The sequence below is a fragment of the Petaurus breviceps genome, unplaced genomic scaffold, assembly GCF_028583685.1.
Source record: "Petaurus breviceps papuanus isolate PSGF00001 unplaced genomic scaffold, PetGlider_PUasm1.0 91041, whole genome shotgun sequence".
Classification (NCBI taxonomy): domain Eukaryota; kingdom Metazoa; phylum Chordata; class Mammalia; order Diprotodontia; family Petauridae; genus Petaurus; species Petaurus breviceps.
Window position 1 is genome coordinate 19,402,722 of NW_027187400.1, and position 22,874 is coordinate 19,425,595.

The following is a 22,874-nucleotide window of genomic DNA, read 5'->3' on the forward strand; positions in this document are numbered from 1 at the left end:
AGATTTGTACCACATTCCTCCAAATCCTGAATTCTTTTGGGTGCCAAGTCCCATGCCCTACCCATTATACCATAAGTCACACCAGATTGTGCAAAGAAATGACATGGAAACTTTGTTTGTATAACTCTGTAAACTGGGGCATGTAGCTCGCCAGCCCATGGAATGGTGGCTGCTAACCACAGGACCCCCCTGCCCCCCAGTCTCCCTCCCTCTGGCAAGCTCATGGGAGGGAATGGTGAAGAATGATGAGGTCAGCCTGAGGAGTCCCTGAAGAATTCCAGCTACCTGCTTACTTTCTCAGGCTGCTCAGTCCCTCATCAATGGAGATGGGGGAACACCTGGTACTTGTGGGGGTGATTTCAATTAGATGTGTGGAGGATTAGGCAGGTCATTATCAAGTAGAAATAGGAGGCTGTCCAGTGTGGAGGTTTAGCACCAGTTGTAAGTGGACAGTGTCGATGTTACCAGATCTCCTCTTCTCCAACCTGTACCCCCCACATACAAAATTGGAATGATCAAAGGGATCTCACTGGGTGACCAGGATGGGCCAGTTCTAAATGCAAAAGGTCTCAGATGCCTTAAAGGACATTTTCACTGGTCCACCTAGATTCATGATGCCATACCTTGCTGGGCAAGGGCAAAGCTGGGCACCCCAGCCTGTGGAGCATTTCCTATAAAGTTTATGGTTTCAGGAAATACTGGCCTCCATTGAAACATGCCTTTACTGTCCCTCTGTGTTTTCCTGATGCAGTTCTGATGATGGCCAGGGCTAGAAACAGAAGGGATGACACTGATGAAAGCTAGCATTATGTAATGGTAATGGGATTTGAAGAACTTCCCTGCCCCTTAATAAGCCTAAGGGAATTTGAAGACCTCCCCTGCTTTGAAAATATACCCTGCCCCCTAACAGGCTGAATGTAATTACATGGAGCCTATGTGGGAGGAGTTTGCTGAAGGGTGCAGCAGAGCCCATAAGAAGCTGGGAGTCAGAACAGCTAGAGTGGAGGGAGAAGAGGACACATCAGAGGGAGACAGGCTTGTGAGTAAATGTTGGTTTCTGGGAAGGCTAAAGGATGCTGTGGCTCTCTGTGTTGTTATAGCTTATTAACTTTGCTACTATGATGGAATCAGCTTACTGGTTTGGGGATTTGGTTTTCTGGTGTCTGAATAAATGTTTTGCTTCTGTCTTCTATGTAGAAAGTCTGTTATATTTTGCAATCAAGCACTATGCAGGAATATTTATAGTGACCACTGGTGCTATGAATACTGCATTGGCACTACACATATAAATGGTATTTTAAGGTTTGCAGAGGTCTGTGTAACTATCTCATTTGAGCCTCATGACAACCATAAGAAAGAGGTGCTATTTTTATCTCCATTTTACAGTGAAGGAAACTCAGGTAGACAGCCGTTAAGTGACTTGCCCAAGGTCATACATCTAGAAAGTATTTGAGGTTGGAGGGAAAGGAAGAGAATAAGCATTTCTATGTGCCTATTATGTGCCAAGCATTACCTTAAGCACTTTACAAACATTATCTCCTTTGGCTAGATTGAGACTCAGGTGGTCCTGACTCCAGGTAATCACCGAGCTATCTGGGATGACATAGGGAAAAACCAAAGCCAACAACAGTAAGGAAGGGATACAGGTGGGCACAACTCCACGAGTTGCCGCTGGACAGCATTGGCAGCTGAACTGACAGGGAGGGAGGGAGCAGAGTCGACCACTAGAGCCAGGCTTTGTGTCTGCCATTGACTCTCCACGGGCCTTTCCTTTGCTGGGTTCGAACCACTCTTGTCACTAAACACAAGAAGAGCCCTGTGCTGGGTGAGGCTGGCAGGGCCATCTGGGCCCCCTGAGAAGCCCCAGGCAGGAAGCCATTCAGATAGCACCAACACCCACACCAGCACCACAGGGCCAGTTCCCTCTGCCAAGACTCTGCCAGCTCATTTCCCTTCTTGTTTTCCAACTCTTCCCACCCCCAAACCCACATGGAATCATTCGAAAGCACTTGTAGGGCCCCTGATGTGGCAACATCCATGCAAGTGGGGAAAGACCCCAAGCTTTGCAAGCGTGTTCTCATCTACCCCACAGCAGCAAAAGGAACAATTGTGGGATCTTCCAGCTGAGAGGGTCCTTAAAACCCAGAAAGTCAGACGTGAGAGGGCCCTTAGAACACAGAATGTCAGGGCTGGGAGGGCCCTTAGAACACAGAATGTCAAAGGTGAGAGGGCCTTTTATAACACAGAATGTCAGAGCCAAGAGGGTTCTTAGAACACAGAATGTCAGAACTGGGAAGGCCTTTAGAACAGAGAATTTCAGAAGTGGGAAGGACCTTAGAACAGAGAATGTCAGAGCTGGGAAGGCCCTCAGAACACAGAATGCCAGAGCTGGGAGGGCTTTTAGAACAAACATAGAATTTCAGAACTGGGAGGGACCTTAGAACACAGAATGTCAGAGCTGGAAAGGCCCTTAGAACAGAGTGTCAGAGCTGGAGGGACCTTAGAACACAGGATGTCAGAGCTGGGGGGGCCTTTAGAACAAACACAGAATTTCAGAACTGGGAGGGCCCTTAGAACACAGGATGTCAGGGCTGGGAGGGCCCTTAGAACACAGAGTGTCAGAGCCGGAGGGACCTTAGAACACAGGATGTCAGAGCTGGAAAGGCCCTTAGAACATAGAGTGTCAGAGCTGGGAGGGCCCTTAGAACACAGGATGTCAGAACTGGGAGGGGCTTTAGAACACAGGATGTCAGAGCTGGGAGATGTCTTAGAACAGGAAATGTCAGAGCTATGAGGACCTTCAGAATGTATACTGTCAAAGATGGGAGGGACTTTAGGAAAGAGAATATAGTAGCTGGGAAGGGCCTAAATATCAGAGCTGGAAGGTCTTTAGAATAGACTGTCAGAACTGGAAATGTTAGAGATCAATGAGGCCACCCTTGCCCCTTGTCTTATCTGGGGAAAACAGACCTGGAGAAGAGGAGATGCTTTACTGAAGGTCCCATTGTCAGTGTCAGGGCGAAGACTAGACTCAAATCTCTCAGTTCTCAGGCCAGAGTCTCTTTCCACAACACTCAGATTCATCACATGAAAATTCTGGCTGTTTGGTGGCTGTTAACCACGCTGGTTAACAGAAGCTCTGTCAGTCTAATAAGCCACCTAAGCCCAGTTAGCATTTCAGAAATAGTGTTGGATGGGGCAGCTAGATGGCACAGTGAATAGAGCACTGGCCTTGGAATCAGGAGGACCTGAGTTCAAATCTGGCCTCAGACACTTTAACACTAGTCATGTGACCTTGGGCAAGTCACTTAACCCCAATTGCCCTCAATTTAAAAAAAAAAAAGAAATAGTGGTGAACTTGAAATCATAAGGTCAAAGCCCACCTCATATACTTTCTGGGTGTGTGGTAATCAAAATCCTTCCACTACCTGCCTCACTAGGTTGCAATGAGGAACGTGCTTTATAAACCTTAGGGAGCAGTAGAAATGTGAGCTACCAGTCCTTTGGACAGATCTGTAGAGCATTCCTCCCCCCACTCCCCTCACCGTCAATTCCTCTCTCTAAAACACTAGGACCAGGGGTGCAGAACATGTGGCCTGGAGGCCACACGTGGCCTTCTAGGTCCTCAGGTGCAGCGTTCTGATTGAGTCTATATTTTACAGAACAAATCCTTCTGTTAAGGGGGTTTGTTCTGTGAAGTTTGGATTCAGTCAAAGGGCTGCACTTAAGGACCTAGAGTGCCACATGTGGCCTTGAGGTCAAAGGTTCCCCACCCTTGCTACTAGGTCAGCTATTTGGAAATCCCTCGGCTTCACCTGAAAACCCAAAGCCCTGTGGTCACAGAGTCTGAGGGCAGTCACTTGCAATCCTCCAGCTAGGCTTTATCCTTCTGTCTTACCATTTCCCTACCTGTCCCTGCCCATTTCTCTCCAGACTCAGGGAGAGAAGACTAGGGTTCCCTGAGCCCAAAGTTCAGAACACTGGAAATTCCTTTTCCACCATTGTTGACTAGGCCCCTCCCAGGTAGAAAATCCCATTGTTCCTTTCCCTCTAAAACAACATTCCAGGTAGATGCAATCTATCTCTCTTAAGCCACTACAAAGTGTCCTTAAGACAAAAAGGCCTTTGGTTGCCATGGTGCCTTCCCATGCAGGACAGACCACTCCTGTGAGAATCCTCAAGGATTCCATTATCACTGGCCAGATTAGCCAGGCCCAGGTCCTAGCTATCGGGTGTTAGAGCCACAGGCCAGACCTCCCAGAGCCCTTCCTCCCACACTATGCTACTAGGTTTTTGAATTCAATACAGGAAACAACTATTATGCAAAGACCCCAGAAATAAGTGGAGGGAAATACAGGTTTAGATAAAACATGGTTCCTGCCTTAGTATATATACTGAAAAGAATGGAAGCTTGAGAGCCATGTCCCAGGACTTAGCACATAGTAGGCACTTAATTGGGGCAGCTAGGTAATAGAGCTCCAGGACTTGAGTCAGGAAGAGCTGAGTTTGAGTCTGGCCTCAGACAGTCACTAGCAGTGGGACCCTGGGCAAGTCACTGAACCCTGTTTGCTTCAGTTTCCTCATCTGTCAAATGAGCTGGAGAAGGATAGGGCAAATCACTCTGGTATCTCTGCCAAGAAAACTTCCCAAAAAGGGGTCATGAAGAGTTAAACATGACTGAAAAAACTGACCAACAAAAGGCACTTCGTAAATGCCTGTTGGCTGATTAGAGAACTGGTCAGTCATGCCAGATATGGGCTCAAATCCTGTCACTAACACTCACTCGCTGTGGGACCATAGGTTGGTCAAAACCTCCCTGAGCCTTAGTTTCCCTATCCATAAAAGGGGCATAATAATAGCAGCTCCTCACAGGGCTGTTGTGAGGACAAGATGAGATAACATATAGAAAGCACTTTGCAAAACTCCAAGGGTGGTAAATGTCAACTCTTAGTAAGGTTACTAGGTAGTTTAGTACTGGGAATCCAGCAGACTCAGATTCGAATCCTGCCCCAGACACTTCCTAGCTCTCTGAAATGAAAGGGGCTGGATCTAAAGGTCTCTAAAGTTCCTGCCGGTTCCAGGTCTCTGATCCTCGTGACTGAACCTAGAGTTCAGAACGTGCCCCTGGAAGGAGCCACATATGGAGGGTTTTCTCTCTATTTATATAACCTTGGCACTGGGAACTTGCAGGGGACTCTTCAAGGCCACTGGGAGAACTGGGAAGCTGGGACAGGCCTTGGTCCGAAGACCACAGAAGACGTTGGCCCATCCGGCTGCCAGCCGAACATTTCCGTCCAAAGGCCCCAGTCCACAGGACGCTGATCAGTCTCCTAGAAACCAAGGTCAGAGCTGTCACTGAGCTTGGCTGGCAAGTTAATCCAGGAAATGGGGAAGGAGTCCTGGGCAGTGGAGCAGGAGCAGGAAGAGCCAGGCTCCCTCCTCAAGAGAACCGATCGGGCTGTCCAAAGACAGAGAAGAAAGGGAGGGAGCGCAGTGGACACCTTCAGGGTGATACTGGGAAAAGCAGCTTTGCCAGATCTCCTCTGATTTATGGCCCTACAGAGCCTGCTTCCTTCTCCTTCTCCCTGTAATCTCTCCAGTTCCTCCTCAAAAATGAAACAGTGGGGGAGGCTAGGTGGCACAGTGAATACAGCACCAGCCCTGAAGTCAGGAGGACCTGAGTTCAAATTTGACCTCAGACACTTAACACTTACTAGCCACATGACCTTGGGCAAATCACATAACCTCAACTGCCCATCAAAAAAAAAAAAAGGTGGTTAGGTGGTGCATTGAATAGAGCACCCACCCTGGAGTTAGGAAGACCTGAGTTCAAATCCGGCCTCAGACACAACACAAAAACTTGCCATGTGACCTTGGGCAAGTCACTTAACCCCAATTGCCCTCCAAAAAGCAAAAAAATAAAATAAATGAAACAGTGGTTCCCAAATCTAGTCCTTAAGAGGCTTTATAGTGTTTTATTCATAGCAGTTAATGAAGAGGGAGGCAGAACCGGGGTAACTGCCCCATTTTACAGAGGAGCTCCGAGTCACACTGCTAGAATAGCAGGAATCCAGGACTTAAATTGTCTTCTTTCTGCTATGCAGTGTCCCCTTCAACACTTGGCTCCCAGGATGCCCTGGGGGAGGCATCTTGTCTCCTCCCTTTCAAATTACCCTTAAAATACATGTAGGATCACAAGCCCTAAGATTGGGAGGGACCTTAGAGAACACAAGATAGGGCTGAAAGAGACAGCTATCTGGGACACCCCTCCTTTTACAGCTAAAGAAATAGACTTGAGGAGGCTAAGCCACTTGCCCAAGGTCACAAAGGGATTCGAACTCAGGTCCCACGCATGTGAGTCCAGCATTCTTCCTACCACATAACAAGACAGTCTAACATAAACCTTAATTTTTCTGATGGCAGAATAGAAGCCAGGAAAGGAGACTTGTCCAAGGTCACACTGAAGTTACATAAGTGTCAGAGCCAGGATTCAAACCCAGGTCTCCTGACTTGAAATCCAGCACTCTATCTGTTGCCCCAATACCCAATCAAGTATGGAAGAAAACATTTTCCCTTCCTTTGTATTCTACTGGATAAAGCAACATGTGCACGTAGGAGGAGATGCAAAATATATGAGGACTAAATGCAAAGTCATTTCAGAAGGTGTCAGCAGCTGGGGGGTGGGAGATGGGAGGAGTGGAGATCAGGGAAGGCCTCTGGGGCACCTGAGCTGTGCTCTGGAATTCAAAGAGGCTGACTCGAGGAGTGGAGGAGGGCATTCCAGGCAGGAAAGACAGTGTCATGCAAAGGCACAGCGATGGGAGATAGAACTGTTGTGTACAAGGACAAATTAACCAGCTTTGCTAGGACACAGAAAGTATGAAGGTAAGAAAGGGGAAATAAGTCTGGAAGGGTAGATGGGAGCCAAGCTTTTAGATACCAAATGGGTATTTGTATGGGATGCTCATGGAATGTGGGAGCTTCGAGAGCTTTGTCCATTCCGGTCTCGGTTTCATGTTTCTACCTGCTTGGTTTTCACATGTGGGCCCAGATCAGTGTCTGTCTGATATGGGAGGCCCCCCAGTGGGAGGGTCCCAGGTCTCCAAAGGATTTCAAGTATAGCCCCCAGGAGGGTGTCTTAAGCCACAAACATTTTTTTGATGAGAATAACAACCCAGATCACAGATCTGGAGCCAGAAGGGGCCTTCACAACCATCGGATCCAACACTGTCATTTCACAGTGAGGACACTGAGGCCCACAGAGCAAGCCACTGGCCCAAGGTAGCACATAGCAGAGCCAAGATAGAAACCTAGGGCTTCTGCTTCCCACAGCAGCATCTGTACACAGGCGGGTGGTAATGAAGAAGGGAAAGACAGGCATCCAGAACGCAGCCTGAAGAGACACCAGTGACCCTGGGGAGCTCGAGGAAGCTCGAGAGGCCAGCCTTCACTTGTTTACCTGCAGAAGAGTGAGTAATGAGCAGGAATAAATGACAGAGCCCAGTACAAAAGAAGCAGGAGAATCACCCTACCTTATGAGAACTGAAAGGCTGTTCAAACATGTGATTGGGGGCTGGGGGGGCAATCAGGCCACCCCTGAGTCACTACATTTCATTGCATTAAGTGGCCAGGATGGGAAGGCATGATCTAACGGCCACATCAGACTGCTAGGAGGGAAGTAGGAATGCTCAGTCTCTGCCAACCTTTGAGAACCATCCAGGGCTGGGATCAGAGGCTGCGGCCCAGTTATCCTGTGTTCCTATCTCAGACCAGCCAATAGTCTAATCCATGACTCAGTACACAGTAGGCACTTAATAAATGTTTATGGACTGACAGAATGCACCTCAGGCCAGCTAACAATTTAATCCAGAGTTTAGCACACGTAGGAACTTAATGAATGTTCATGGACTGACTGATTGAATTAGACAAATTTATTAAGCAATTCTAGCTACTGTACTCAGTGTTGGGGTCAGGGCTGGAGGGGGGAGGGGATAACAAGTTTAGATAACATCCAATTCCTATCCTCAGGCAGTTTACGGTACATACTTCTCACAGAATCACAGATTTCTAGCCCAGAGAGAACACACAGACCCTCTGGTTCAACCCATTCATTTAACAGATGGGGAAAACTGAGGCCCAGAGTGGTCAAGTTACTTATCCAAAACCAGAATCAAAGGCAGAATTTGAACCCAGGACTGCTGATTCCAGAGCAGCATCTTTTCTTCTTGACCTCGCTGCCTCCCTACATCTCTAGTAAAGGGACAGACACAAATGTGGGTAATTAGAACACACACATGTTAAGCATATGGGAGTGAGAAGCAATGGAAAGTCTGGTGGGGAAGAGCCTGTTAAGAGTCTGGAAGGATTATCCATTCAGGCTAGCTGATTTATAAGGACCCCCTTGAGTTCTTCCCCATTCTATGACTCTAAAGTTTCCTTAGATGGATTTTATGAGCTTATTCTTACTGAATGGCTTTGGGTGAGTCACTGAACATTTCTAGGCTTCGGTTTTTTCCCCTATAAAGTAAAGGGGCTGGAGGACCTTAGATTCAGTGACCATGGAATTGAACCTGTGCATTGGACAGATGGGGAAGCTGAGGCCCAGAGATGGAAAGTGATTTACTCCAATTCATCATACAGCTAGTCAACAGCAGAGCCAGGACTGGAAATCTACATCTTCTTGACCCAAATTTGGACTGAATTGGAGGAGGGAGGCTTTCTAAGGTCCACCCCAGCTCTAAATAATAGCCAGGAATACAAAGCATCGGCTACAGGAGCAGGAGGGGAAGAGAGAGAGAGGTCCTGTCAGTCTCCCCAGAAGCAGTGACTTATTTTGGCAGTCCCGCCTGGTCCAAGGGATTTGGTGCAATGCGGCCTTGGGAAAATATATGCACCTCTAAGTCAGGAGGCATGCCGGGCTTTTTTTTTTTTTTTTTGGGTAAAATAGATAAGAAGCATAGCCTGGCCCTGGGGTGTTCTGGATGATTCTGACACTGCTGAAATCAAAAAGGGAGAAGCTGTCAGTCAGAAGGCCTCTTGGGCTTCCCAAACTACTGAGCCCTGGACGGAAGCAGTGTGGCCTTACAGAGACCGGGACAAGTACCTTCCACAGAGAAGTGGTCTCATCCAAGGGGCAAGGAAATGGGGTTGCCCTGGCTGGGCAGCTAGTGCAGAGACGGATGGGTCTGGATCAAGGAATGAATGTGAATCCTTAATGCTATGCTTACCAGCTGTGAGACACTGGGAAAGTCAGCTCATTTCCCTCAGTCTGAGCTTTCCTTATCTATGGAACAAGGATAATATTAGCACCCATATCTCAAAGGGCTGTTGGGATACTAGTACTAGTAGTAGTAGTAGCAGCAATAAACTATAATTCCTACTGGTCCTACTGCATCTGATCACTGTATACGGAACTGATATATCAACTGATCACTGTATACAGAAGTTACTCAACAAAAGTTTTCTGGGGCTCCTGAAGACCTCCCTCCACCACCTCCCCCCAAAACATCAATACATTTCTTAAGAGGAAAAGTCACACTAACCCAGCAGCCCCTATTAAAACCTCAGGAGTCCCTCTTTGGGGTTAAAGCAAAAGGCATCTTATACCCTTTATAGACACCATAGGATCTAAAAACTCAGGAATAAACTGGGCCGACCTCCTAACAAATGAGGAAACTGGGGCCCAGAGAAGTTACATGACTTGCCTAAAGTCACAGGGTGGCTTATCTGCCAAACTCTAGTACCAATAATCAGAATATGACCTGGCCCATAAACTCCTCCATTTTGGGGGATTGCAATATTCATGTTTTGTAAGAGGTGATATCACAGTATCTTGTTTTGGTCCCACAAAAGTTGTTGGGAGATGATCAATAGCTGTGGGGGAGGCTCCTTATCTTATTTTACCAAGACAATGGCCATCCTAGCCCCTGGGGGAACTGGAAAAGTGGGGGCTCGGACCCTAGAGGTACCCCGGTCACAGGTATCCTCACTACCATTCCTATGTGTGTAAAGAGGGGATGTAGGAAAAGAAAGTGATGAATCTAGATGAACCCTAACTCTAAGAGGAAGGACAGAACTGCATAACCTCACTCCCGCTTCTGAATCTGTGTGGCTGTCCCTAGTGAGCACCACACCCGCTTCCTTGCTGGAAGCAGAATAAACACCTTCCTCTGCCCACTCTCTTTCTGAGTTCTTTCAGTGAGAAAGGCTTTGCTGTGTTAAGGGGTGTATCACATGGACCTTCCTAAGGGCACTCAGGGAAGCAGTGGATGGCGGAAGCTTGTGCAGGCTAATACCCTGACCCTGCCTGGAAAGTCCTGGGATCCCCACAAGCATGTTTCTCACATGTGTGTATCTTGGCCAACTGATGACCTTATACAGAAGGTACTCAATAAAAGTCTCCTGAAGACCTCCCTCCACCACTTCCCCCCAAAACATCAATACATTTCTTAAGAGGAAAAGTCACACTAACTCAGCAACCCCTATTAAAACCTCAGCAGGGCCTGGTTGATGAGATTCTCTACCTGTATGTGCCAGGAAGCTGGGGAAGGAGAGGACAATACAAGGCCAAGGAGGTCCCAGGGAGAAGGAGGCCTGGGTTAGACGCTGCCCTAGGAGAGCTGGAGTCCCCAAAAGGCTGAATGAAACAAGGATGATAGTAATTAACATTTATAAAATGTTTTAAGGTTTGCAAAGCACGTTACATGCATTATCTCATCTCATCTTCACAACAACCCTGTCATTGTTTCCATTTTATGGGAGAGCAAACTGAGGATGACAGGTTAAATAATTTGCCCAGGGTCATTCTGAGGCATGATTTGAATCTGGGCCTTCCCAACTCCAAGTCCAGCACTCAATCCACTACCACACCTAGCTAATAACCATAACACAAACAATAATTATCATCATCATCATCTCACAGAAATATGTTTAAGGCCTTTTCTTTAGCATTTTCCTCACCCCCACCTTACAATGACCTGAAGTCTGTCTTCCGGCCACATTCCCCATTACTCCTAGTTCTGTTCTCTATGGCCAAAGGGAACAAACTGAATCCCCCCTCCATCATAACCTTTCAAATACTTGAGGGCAGCTATCCTGTCTCCCCTGGGTCTTCTCTTCTCCAGACTAAACATCCCCTAGTTCCTTCAACCCATCTTCATATGGCCCAACTGGAAGCTTTTCACCAATCCTCAATGGTGACACTGTTAAGGTTTTGAGCGAAAGGTCAGATAACCAAACTTCCTTGTGGAAAGGAGCACAGGGCAGAGTGAAAAACTGGACCTGGAGTGGGAAGGCACAGATTTGAGTGCTGGCTTTGTCTTTCACTAGCTGTGGGACCCTGGGCAAATCCCTTCAACTTTCTGCAAGCAGTTTCCTTCTGTACAGTTAGAAAGGGCCTTAAAGGTCATCTAGTTCAACACACACACACACACACACACACACACACACACACACACACACTTTACAGATGAAGAAACTGATGTCTAAAGAGGATGTGACTTGCCCAAGTTAGTCACAGAGGAACTGGGACTTGAACTCAGGTCCTCTGACCCTAGATCTCTTTTCATAACAACTTATAGATTGGATTGAAAAAGTTCTAAGGCCTCTTTTAGCTAGGGCTATGGGCGGTAGCCCAAACTGCTTGGAAGAGGGACCTCATGGAAGTTAAAAACCCAAGTCAGTCACAAGCATCTGGGGCCAGCAGAGCCAAGGGAGGGCTGCCATTCACTTCGAGAAGACTTTGTAAGAGTTATGTTCTGGGGAGAGCAGCTGCTTGGTGCTTAAGACTGGAAAGAGCTACAACACCCCCAAGGAATTCTCATTTGGCTCTCCAGAACGCAGGAGAAATTTTGCTGGAGGAAGGTAGGAATTATTATAATTGGAGAAATGATAATCAGGAAAAGTTGTCCTCAGAGCCAAACGGGAGACAGGAGGCCAACGTGGGGAAGGAGGTGCAGAGGGCTCGGGCAGGCAATGAGCAGACATCTTCTACAAACATAAACAATCTGGCTGAGGAAAGAGATGGGGAGGAAGTTAAAAAGGATAATTACCATGCCTGCCCCGAGATAAACAATGAATGTCAGTTTGGAAAAATTACTACAGATGATTCAAATATGCTTGCAGCTGACAGAAGGCCAAGGAGACTGATGGACTGGGAACGCCGACGAAACATGCATGCCAATGGTGGCCACAGCGCCGTCTTTGAAGGCGAAGACTAGAACAGAGGTGACTTCAGACAGGAAGGGTCATGGGATCTCAGGGCTGGGGAGGAGAGGACCTCAGGGGCCATCTGGACCAGTCCCACGTGGACAGAGAAACGAATGCTAGCTTTGTAAATAAAAGACCTGGGTTCAGATTCCATCTCTGCCTCTTAATACCTATCTGACCTTGGGCAAAATATGATCTCTCTGAACCTCAGTTTCCTCAACTGTGTCTGACAAATGGGTATACAGACTCTACTTACATACTTTTAGTGATTAGGAGCTCTGTCCTTCTCCTGGGGTAGCTCTGTTCCCTTTCTGGGCAGCTCTGACCACCTGGGAGCTTGTCCTTCACAGAATCACTGGCCCTTACGAGGTCAGATGGGACCTCATTCATCTAGTCCAACCTCCCCCTAAATCAGAGGACAGAGACTGGCTGCCCTTTTGTCCCATTCATCATATACAGGACTCCCCAGTACAAAGTAACTCCCTCCTCCATCATCACTCACCACTCTACATAGTTTCCTCCTGTTCCTTGAGGGCAAGGACTGCTTTGCTTTTTTTATATTGGGCATTTAGGACAGTGAGGCACATAAGTGCTTAATAAATGCTTTTTTTCAATCATTAATTTATGGGGTCACAGATCCAGACTGAAAGGAACCTCAGATGCCATCTAGTCCAACACTTAGCATGGTGCCTGGCATACAGGAGGTGCTTAATAAATGTTTATTTTTAAAAAATCTAATCCAACACCCATTTTACAATGGAGGAAACTGAGCCCCAGGGAGGTTGTGACCTCCCCCTGGCTCACAAAGATCAAAAGTAGGATTTGAATCCAGGTACTCAGACTCTGCAGCCAGGCTTCCCTCAACCACATCATGCCTCCTTTAATCAGACTTTATGAGTGGTCATTCCAGCCTTAGTTTAAAGAACCTATCTCCTAAGGAAAGCCATTCTACCCTGGGACAGCTATCATTCTAAGGAAGTTTTTTTCCTACCATCACCTTTTGATAACTGCCAGACAAAGCTCTTAGCTTTACTGAGAAGGAGGCTGGTAGGGTAGAATGTACACTGGACTTCGTAGTTAAGACATTTGGCTTTGAATCTTAGCCTCACTACTTAGCCATCTCTGTGACCTGGAAGTGTTTGGACAAGACTCTGGTCCCTAGTCTCCTAGTACTGCTGGCTTTAGAGATAAAAGGGACCTGAGGCATCTTTAATCCAATGCCGTCACTTTACAGATGAGGAAACTACAGGCCCAGGAAGGGAGAAGTCTCTTGCCCAAAGTCACCCAGACAGTTAAGAGGCATCGCAGATAGAGCACTAGACTTGGGAAGTCAGGAACATCCAGGTTCAAATCCTGCCAAGATATTTAATACCTGTATGATTCTAGGCAAGTCACTTAACTCCTCTGGGCCTGTTTCTTTATCTATAAAATAAAGGGGTATAGCAGAAGAGCCTGGACTCTAATTCCAGGTTCAGAGTTCTCTCCATTATACTACACTGCCTTAGTCCTTGTGCGTAACTAACACAGATCCCAGTCCACTCCCACTCTGTTGATGAGAAGGTCCATGTGCTGTCTTTTCCAAAACTGGTTACACTCACTACAGACCTCAGGGAGACTGCAAACACCACAGCTTCCTACCACCAGACGGGGGAGAGCTTTCTGAGTACAGAACACCCCCTCCTCTGGTCCTAATGGGCAGCTTTCTCCCAGCCTCCTTAATTCCCAGAAATTGGAGATGCAATCTCATTCCCACTGCCTTTTCAGAAGGGCTAATAGAAAACTGACAAGTTACTAAAGGCATTAAGATAAGGCACCTCTTAAACTGCATAAAAGGAGGAAAAGGGCACCTATTTGTGCAAGAAAAAAAGCAAGTTAAAAAAAATTTAAAACCAACTGGTTTGGCCTTGGGGGTGGGTCTATTTATTTCTGTTTGCGCCACCAAGGGAAAGTCTCCAGGGAGCAGACTTCTCTAGGGGAACCATCGCAGTGGAAATTTCCCTTTAAAGATTCCATATCTATTAGGAAATGACCAGCTAGGTGACTTCCCAAGCTTTTCTGGGGCAAATAAGGGAGGTTTACTGGGCAGCTGTGTCTTTTGGGAACCTCGGAAGGAATCTCAGGATTGGAAGGGCCTTCAGAGGGGTCAGAAGCTCAGGCCGTAGACGAAAACTGATTGTTAGCAATACCACAACAATAAGAACAACTAGTATTTATGTAGTGCTTTCATGCTTCGAATCCTTTCCATCCATTCATGCATTTGCACCTCACTCCTGAGGAAGCGGCTACCCTAATTCCCACTGAACAGATGACAAGACTAAGGCTGAGAGTTGGAGTGACTCACCCAATTCCATCCAACACCTCGGAGGTGGCTGTGAGGCAAGATTCCAACCCAGATCTTTCTGACTCTCCACTCCCCTATCTATGTTTGAGGTACCTGGTGTGCTGAGGGCTAGGGGTACAAAGAAAGGCAAAATACAATCGTGGCCCTCAAGGAGTTAACGTTCTAAAGGAGATGAACAACACGTAAACGGATATATACATACAAAATAGATCCAGGGTATATATAGATGTGTGTATGTATATTTGTTTATATGCGTGTGTATGTAAATATACATATGTGGGTACCTATGTATGAGTATATGCTCATAGATATAGAAGGGACTTCCAAGATCATCCCAACCAGCCCCCTCATTTTATTGTTGTTGTCCAGTTATTTCAGGGGTGTCCAATACTTCCTGACCACTTTGGGGATTTTGTTGGCAAAGATACTGAACTGGTTTGCCATTTCATTTCTTTCTCCAGCTCATTTTATAGGAAACTGAGGCAAACAGGATCAAGTGACTAGCCCAGGGTCACACAGCTAGTAAGTGTTAGAGGCTGGATTTGAACTCAGGAAGATTCAAAGTCTTCTTGACTAGTGGCCCAGAATTCTCTCTATGGTACCACCTTGTGCTCTACCCTCATTTTACAGGTGAGGACACTGGGGCCAGGAGAGAGGTAAGTGGTTGCCCAAGGTCGTCAGCCTCAGAGGTGGGATTTGCACCCCAGTTCTGGTGAACCCCATCCATGTGGTCCAATCCATCCTGGAACAAAAATCCCCTTTTCAGCATCTCAGACAAGCACTTTCCCACCTTTACTTCCATCACCAAGGACCAACTGTTTTATAAGATTCTCCCCAGTTTGCCTCCTCCCTCCTCTCTATGCAATAAGCATTTATTATGCACCTACTAGATGTAAGATGGGGGAAAGGGGTGATACAAAGACAAATCAAAACAATGTCCTTGCCCTTGTGGATTCTTTTATTCCACAAAGGAAAGTAATTGAGTATATAGGATGTGGGGGCTAGGAGGGCACACAGAATGCAGAATGTTGACAATTTTGTACCTGGACTGTGTATTACATACATTATGAAATGAGATCATGGCTGGGATGCTAACTAGCTTGCAGCCATTATTATATTGTTACTGCCCGGAGACGTATCATCTTGTCTGGCCACACAGCCCAGGCCAGTTTGGGTCCTCTCAAATTGGCCTCTTTGGTCAGTCTGACACTACTTCCTGAGACATACATACCTTAGCTGTGCCTGCCAGGAAGGTGTGGGAAAATACCGCCTTCCTAACACAGCCATCCAGCCTCAAATCTCCAAACGTCCCTCATTTCCCCAGCCCCCTTCACCCAACTTGGAATGCCTTTCATCTCCACAAACCAGGGAAGGAACTCTTGGGAATTTCATCTGCTGGGCTCCTAGAGTAAAGCCTCCTTGTAGCTGGGCTGAATGTTTACTTCAGCCATAATTCCCACCCAAAATAGTTTCTGTTGATCTCCCCAAGGAAAACTCCTGGCCATATCCAGCAGCAGCCAGAGAGCCATATGGCTCACCATCCCTATGGCCAGAGAGCCCCAGTGCCTGGCCATTGTGGGAGTTGTGGGGGACGGGAGGAAGCAAAAAGTGGGGTGAGGGTAAGGGGAGGGAGGTTCTTTGGTCTCTGTACAAAGGAGGCAAAAAGGAAGTGACTTGGTCAGGAGGCAGGGTAGTAAAACCAGCAGATCTCAGGACTCCAAATCCAGGCTAAACAGTTGGCTTGATTGGAGGAAAAATGGATTCTGTTATGTCTTGGTGTTAATACTTTAATGTATTATGAGCTGGTCACGGAACTTTTTTCAAACTAGTTTTCCTATCTGTAAAATGGGCTAATAACACTTATAATACTTATATCACATGATAAAATGAGATAAGCTTTGTATAGAGCTATATAAATGTCAGTCACCACTATGATTATATCGTCAACATGAGAACTACCTTCTCCCATTCAGATTGCGGCCCGCCCACTCCCTGCCCATCCAAACTTGCCAGAGGCTTTTCCTCTGGGTTTTTTAATATTTCCTGGTTGCCAGTACACACTTAAGACTGTCCATCTGTAACCTGAAACACAACTGGCCCCACCCCCACCTCTTTTTTTTTTTTATTGTAGGCTCTCAACTGGAAAGGACCCCAGAGGCCATTTATTTAGTCCAACCTACTTCTACTCCAGGTAGGACTCCCGCCTCTAAGCAACTCTGACAAGTGAAATGAAGCTTAGGTTTTAGCCAGGGAAGCTTGGGATCCTCATGTGTTGAGGGAGGAAATTAGTGATAGTCTAGTGGAAACTGTTCAGAATCCCAGGACCTGAGTTCCTATCCAGAATATTCCTCTGCAGCTTGGGCAAATCACTTACCCATTCTCACAGTTGTAAAGTGAGTGTGTGTGTGTTTCTATCACTTAATGGTATGTCCAAGTCATTATGGTAAAGGCATTATAGCCGCCTTATGGCATAAAGTTGCTTCAGTACAGCCATTTGCAAAGTGTCAATTACAAGAACCAATTTCTTTCCGCCCCCAAGGACTGTCTGTCATGAGGGCTAATGGTACCTTGGTGTTGGTGCCTTGGAGATAGGTGTCCCACAAATGGACCATGTCATTAAGATTTTGTTGTTACAAATGCACCACTGGCATCTCCTTATATACAACAGAAACACACATTCCTGTCCGGCTACATTCTATATGAGTATTTACATAATAGCACCTTCTATTTACAGGCACTTAATGACAGAACTCTGAGGGTGTAGAGATATGCTAGTATATTCATCACCACAAAAGGCTGCAGGTCATTGCAGAGATTAGAGACTGAGACTCAGAGAGGGGAACCTATCTACCTGACCCCAGGTGGGTAGATACCTCCGCCTAATCTGCTAGCAAGATAACCTCCACCTTGGGGACACCCATGTTTGTGTCAATGTCCCCTCAAACAACAGGTTGGCTAGGTAATTAACTTCCACTACTCCTAGGATCTGCACCTTTACTTCCCCACATACATACATGAGCATGAGCATGCCCTCGAATCTGCCATTATCCCTATTGTTAGCCCTCCATGAACCAGAGCTCCAAAATTCTCTCTGATCACAAACAATTCCTATCTCCCCAGCAGTTAAAACACAACCCTTCACATAGTAAATGAACAAAACAAGGTTTACTGAAGTGAACTGCTCAAAGTCAGAAGGCAAAACTCTCAGTTTCTTTCTCTGCGTAGTACCTGGAACACAGCAGGATATATTTTTTTAAAAATACTTTTCAAAAAATCCAGGCCTGTTTCCACTTTACTGCAGGGGAGATGGGGGAAACTGAGGTACCAGAGCAGGAATTAACTTGCCCATGGTTACATAATCATACCTCCCATTTCTGTAGCATTTCAAGGTTTACAAAGCACTCTTGTTATACCACCATGAGAGCCAGGTGAGACGGGTATCACATCATCTCTATTTTATGCATGGGGGAGCCAAGGTACAGGGCAGTTAAAGGTTTGCTCAAGACACCACACTGGTACCAAAGGCATTTAAACCCAAGCTTTCCAACCTCATCTTTCCATTATTCTACACAGTCTGGGTAGCATAGGGAAGCTTTGTCAAGAATGGGGTGCACTTGGGGCGGCCAGGTGGCTCAGCAAGTAAGAGCACCAGCTCCAGTGTCGGGATGACCTGGATCAAATCCGGGCTCAGATACTCAGCACCACACCCAGAAATAACTGGCCATGTAACCTTGAGCAAGTTACTTAACCCCAATTGCTTAAAAAAAAGAATGGGGTGCACTGGGGCAGCCAGGTAGCACAGGGAGTAAGAGCACCAGCCATAGTGTGGGGATGACATGTGGATCGAATCCAGGCTCAGACACTTATTACCCACCCAGAAACAACCTTGAGCAACTTTACTTAACCCCAATTGCTTAGGGGCAGCCAGGTGGCTCAGCAAGTAAGAGCACCAGCCCCAGTGTCAGGATGACCTGGGGATCAAGTCTGGGCTCAGATACTTAGCATCATACCCAGAAACAACTGGCTGTGTAAACTTGAGCAAGTTACTTAACCCTGATTGCTTTAAAAAAAAAAAAGAATGGGGTGTGTGGGGTGGCTAGGTGGCACAGTGAATAGAGCACTGGCCCTGGAGTCAGGAGGACCTGAGTTCAAATCCAGCCTCAGACACTTAACACTTACTAGCCCTGTGACCTTAGGCAAGTCACTTAACTCTAACTGCCCTGCCTTCCCCCCTCCAAATAAAAGCAAAAAAAAAAAAAAAAGAATGGGGCACATGCCCTTCTCTGGAAGGATGGGGGTACACAGACATACATGTATATTTTTTTTCCCTAAGTATTGACAGGTTTTGCTTATTTCTCCCCCTTCTTCCTTTTTCTCTCCTTTAAATTCGTTACAGAAAGGCCTGCTCTCTGGGTGGAGTTGGAGGGAGAAATATATTGGGGAGATATAGATATACAATATATACTAAGATATACAAAAGATATAGACAATTTCTTAGAGATCTGAATAATGTGCCTTTTTTTAGTTTGGGGGAGAGATCTCATATCCTCTTTCTGTTGGTCCGATGCTCTTTCTAGTCAGTGGAAGCAGCAGAAACAGGCAAAACCCTGGAGTGGAAGCTGATATTTCTAGTCCTTTGTTCTGTTCCCTGCTTGGAGCAGAGAAGGGTTTTAACTGGTCTGGACCAGGCTCAGGTGCTTTCCTACATCACACACATAGACACAGACACACACACACACACACACATACACAGAGGATAAACAAGTCCAGCAGATGTGCCTGGAGTTCTAGGTTACTGCAGCATTCCATGTCAGTACAGGGATCACAAATTCCTGCCAGACAGAGGGAGGGAGGGAGGGAGAGAGAGACAAAATTACAGGAGGATGGGCTCATTTGCAAGAGGCCAGGTCACTGCTGCCCTCTGTCTCCCAAAAAAATCCAAACAGCGCAAGTTTCCTGTGAGGTCTCTTCAGGGCACAGAAGCGACTATTCTCTGGGAAAGTCCATTCCTGAGCCAGCCTTTCCATAGGAACCATCCCATTCAGGGTTCACCAGAATCACCAATAGTGTTCCAGCATTCTAGTTGCTCCTAGAAACAGAACAATGTGGTGGCCAATCCTGGCTTGGCTGTGGGCAGATAAGACTAGTCTCTGCAGTTGGAAGAGAGGTCTTAGGGCCTGTATCCCTGGAGAGCAGAGCAGCCTAGACAGGTTAGGGCTTGAGGCCTTCCAAACTAACTTCCCTCACTTGAAAGGAAAGAATTAAAAGCCTTGGTAATGCCAGGAAATCTTTCACCACTGGAAATACCAGGCAAAGCTTCAAACATGGATTATGCTTTAGGGTGAAAAAAATACTGGTCATAGGGGTCAGAGGAGCTGGAGTCAAGTCCCAGCTGTGTCAGGGTCTCCCTATTTGACCTTGGGCAAGTAACTTGACCTCTCTAGGGTCAGTTTTACCATCTGTCAAAGGAGTGGGTTGACCTAGATAATTTCCAAAGTAGGATTCCCACCCCCCACCCCAACATTCTCTAGTTCCTTCTCCCACCTTCCTCCCTGTTCTGACATTCTGGGTTTTAAGGACCCTCCCAGCTCTGACATTCTATGATCTAAGGAACAGTCTGTGATGTAAGATGCCTCCCAGTTAGGACATTCTCTGTCCTAAACTCCTCCCAAGTTCTGGCATTCTGCATTCTTCTATAAAGCCCCCACCGAGATTCTCTTGTCCTATGCCTAAGTTGCTTCCTACATATAAAATCATGGTATGAATTGACCTAGAGAAGTTATCACATCAGACCCAAAGGAAGGAAACAGACCATGTAACTGCATGGCAAGCATGTTCAACTGAGATCATTTTAAAAGTTAAAATGTGTCTGCTGTGCTTTTGGCAAATGTTTCACATTAGCAAAAATTCTACAATTAGAGTAGCACATATGTTTCTCCTCCACTGAAATTTCTTTTCCTGTGTTCCTTGATCTCCAAGGAGTTCAACCGCTAAGTAGATGCACCCATTCCTGTATTTCAGATAAACCAGCACTACGGCTATCTGTTGGCAGATGACAACGAACTCTTTTGAATCATTTATGGATCAACTAAAGGTAGATGCTGGGATTTACTGTAATCTTAACTTCCCTCCTGGTCCAGCTACCTTTTCAACACATCCCCTCCAGTAGGGTTCAGTGAAGATGAAACCCAACCCACAAACCAAAGATTCTCACCCAGAATTCAGAGTCCAAGAAGCTGGATTTGAATCCCATCTCTACTACTAACTTGGGCAACAGAGTTCCTCTGTCTAGACCTTGACATTTTCTTCTGGAAAAGAAGGGGGGTGGCCTAGTTGGCTGGTAAGGTCCCTTGCAGATGCAGCTTTGTCTGGATCTCAGTTTCCCCCTCTGTTCAACGACAGGATCTGATAGATTTGGAATTGGACAGGGCCTTAGTCCATTTTACAGATAAACAAACTGAGGCTCAGAGGGGTCAAGCGGCTTGTTTAAAGTCACCCAGGTAAGAAAGGCAGAGTTGAGGAGGGAGTTATCACTCTTTTCTTCGTGACCTCTAAGGTCCCTTCCAGTCCTAAAGCTAAGCCCCGCTGGCGTCTGTACTTGGCCTTGACTGTTCATTTTGGTCACCCTTCCTGCCCTCTTCCCCCTCTCACCTGGGACCTGCCAAACGCACTTGTGGAGGATTAGCCCGCACCTGGGGATGAGCTGGCCCGCGCTGCCGGGATCGCTGAGACAGCCTCTCATGGACAGTGGCCGGAACTGCGAGCCCTCGTCTGGGCTCCCGAATGTAAACACCGTCGCGCCGCCTCCCGCTCCCCACCAGAAGGGCATCGCGCCGATCGCCTCGCTCCCGGGGCCAACGCCAACAAGTTCGGGGCCGCAAGAACTTTTGCTCGTTAACTCCCCGCAAACATCTGCTCCGTCAGGGGGGAAGGGTGGTCCTAAGCTAGGTTCCAGGGTGGCCCGCCAGGCGGCCGGCCGGCGGGCGGCATTGTCTCCATCAGTGCCCAGAAGCGCAAGCCGGGTTAGGTCGGCAGCCTCGACAATAGCCAGGGCCTGGAAGCCCCAGCTCTCCTCCTTCCCCCAGCCCCCTCACCCGCCACCGATTCCCCCTCCCTAGCCCCCAGAAGGGTCCCCCAGAGCGCTTGGGCGCCGGGGGCCGCCACCTACCCGGCTTCCTCTCGTCACCGTCGGATTTCATGGTGGGCGCCGCTGGCTGCGCTCCGAGGGGTTGGGGCCGGGGCTGGGGCGCCCGAGGGGGTTCGGGCTCCGGCTGGGGCTCCGTCCCCCGCCTCCGCCCCCACGGGCTAGCTCCCCGGCCTCGCTCCCCCGCGGGCTCCTCCCCGGCCCCGCAGGAAGTGCACGCTTCTACCTGGCCCGTGAGGAATTTGACCCTCTCCCAGGTGGCGGAGTCCGCCGCTCTCATGATGGCAGGGGGATTGGGGGCACCGCAAGGGGACGGGGGCGGGGCCTCACTTCATAGCGCCGGGCCGGGCGCAGAGAGAGCAGAGACGGAGAGAGAGGTCCTCGATCGGCCCCCGGTCGGGACAGACGGAGAGCCCAAGTTGGGAGGCCGGCAACTTGGAGCCGCCTCGGAGATTCCGGGATCTCCCCAGGTTGCGGGAAGCGCAGAGCTAGGGGTCCCACTTCATCGCGCCCGGCGCCCCCCACCTTCCGCGGTGCCCCGGCTGCAGGGATGCAGCGAGCCGGGTCCAAGCGGGCTCTCGGAAATAGGTCACTTTGTGAGCCGAGGCTCTGCAGTAAGCAGGACGGGGTTCTCTGGGCATCGGCGGCCTCTCACGTGAGAAGGGATCTCGCTTCGCCGCCGCCTCCTCCTCCTCCTCCTTCCGGGATGGCAGAAGGCTCTTTGGTGGCCACGCCCCCAGCCCATCCCCCTGCCGGCTCCTCCCCTCCGATCCCACCCACAGGAGTGAATTACCCAGCTCCCAGACCCGCTGCTAGGGAGCTGCCCTCGGAGGGCGTCGCTGGAAAACTGTCTCACCGGACCCCGAGCCAGGAGTGAGAGCGGGAAGACACCGTAGTCCAATCCCCTGACTTTACAGATGAGGAAACTGAGACCCGTAGAGGTTCAGTGACTTGCCCTGGGTCACCCAAGGACTAGCAGGCAGATTTCACAGGAGTCGTACATTTAGATTTGGAAGGACCTCAGGTACCATCTGCTCCAGCCTCTCATTTGACAGACGAGGAAACTGAAGCATAGACAGTAAAGTGACTTTCCCAGGGTCACATAGCTAGTAAGAGTCTGAGGTGGAATGTAAACCCAGGTCCTCTGATCCCAGAACCAGAGCTCCTATAGGGACCTTACAG

The 22,874-nt window shown here is 48.0% G+C and overlaps 1 protein-coding gene across 3 annotated transcripts in view; it reads right to left on the reverse strand.

Moving 5' to 3' along the window:
• Window positions 1-22,874, reverse strand: part of KAZN (kazrin, periplakin interacting protein) — a 635,662-nt gene that overhangs the window by 198,762 nt on the left and 414,026 nt on the right. Inside the window, exon 1 of one of the 3 annotated variants that reach the window (XM_069078464.1) lies at window positions 21,717-22,426. The exons of 1 other annotated variant lie outside the window; for it this stretch is intronic. In XM_069078464.1, coding sequence (XP_068934565.1) covers window positions 21,717-21,972 — 256 coding nt within the window. In that variant the 5' untranslated portion in view covers window positions 21,973-22,426. Of the gene's footprint in view, window positions 1-21,199; window positions 21,479-21,716; window positions 22,427-22,874 lie in introns of those variants that run through there. One more of the 3 variants, XM_069078463.1, reaches the window with a different exon arrangement.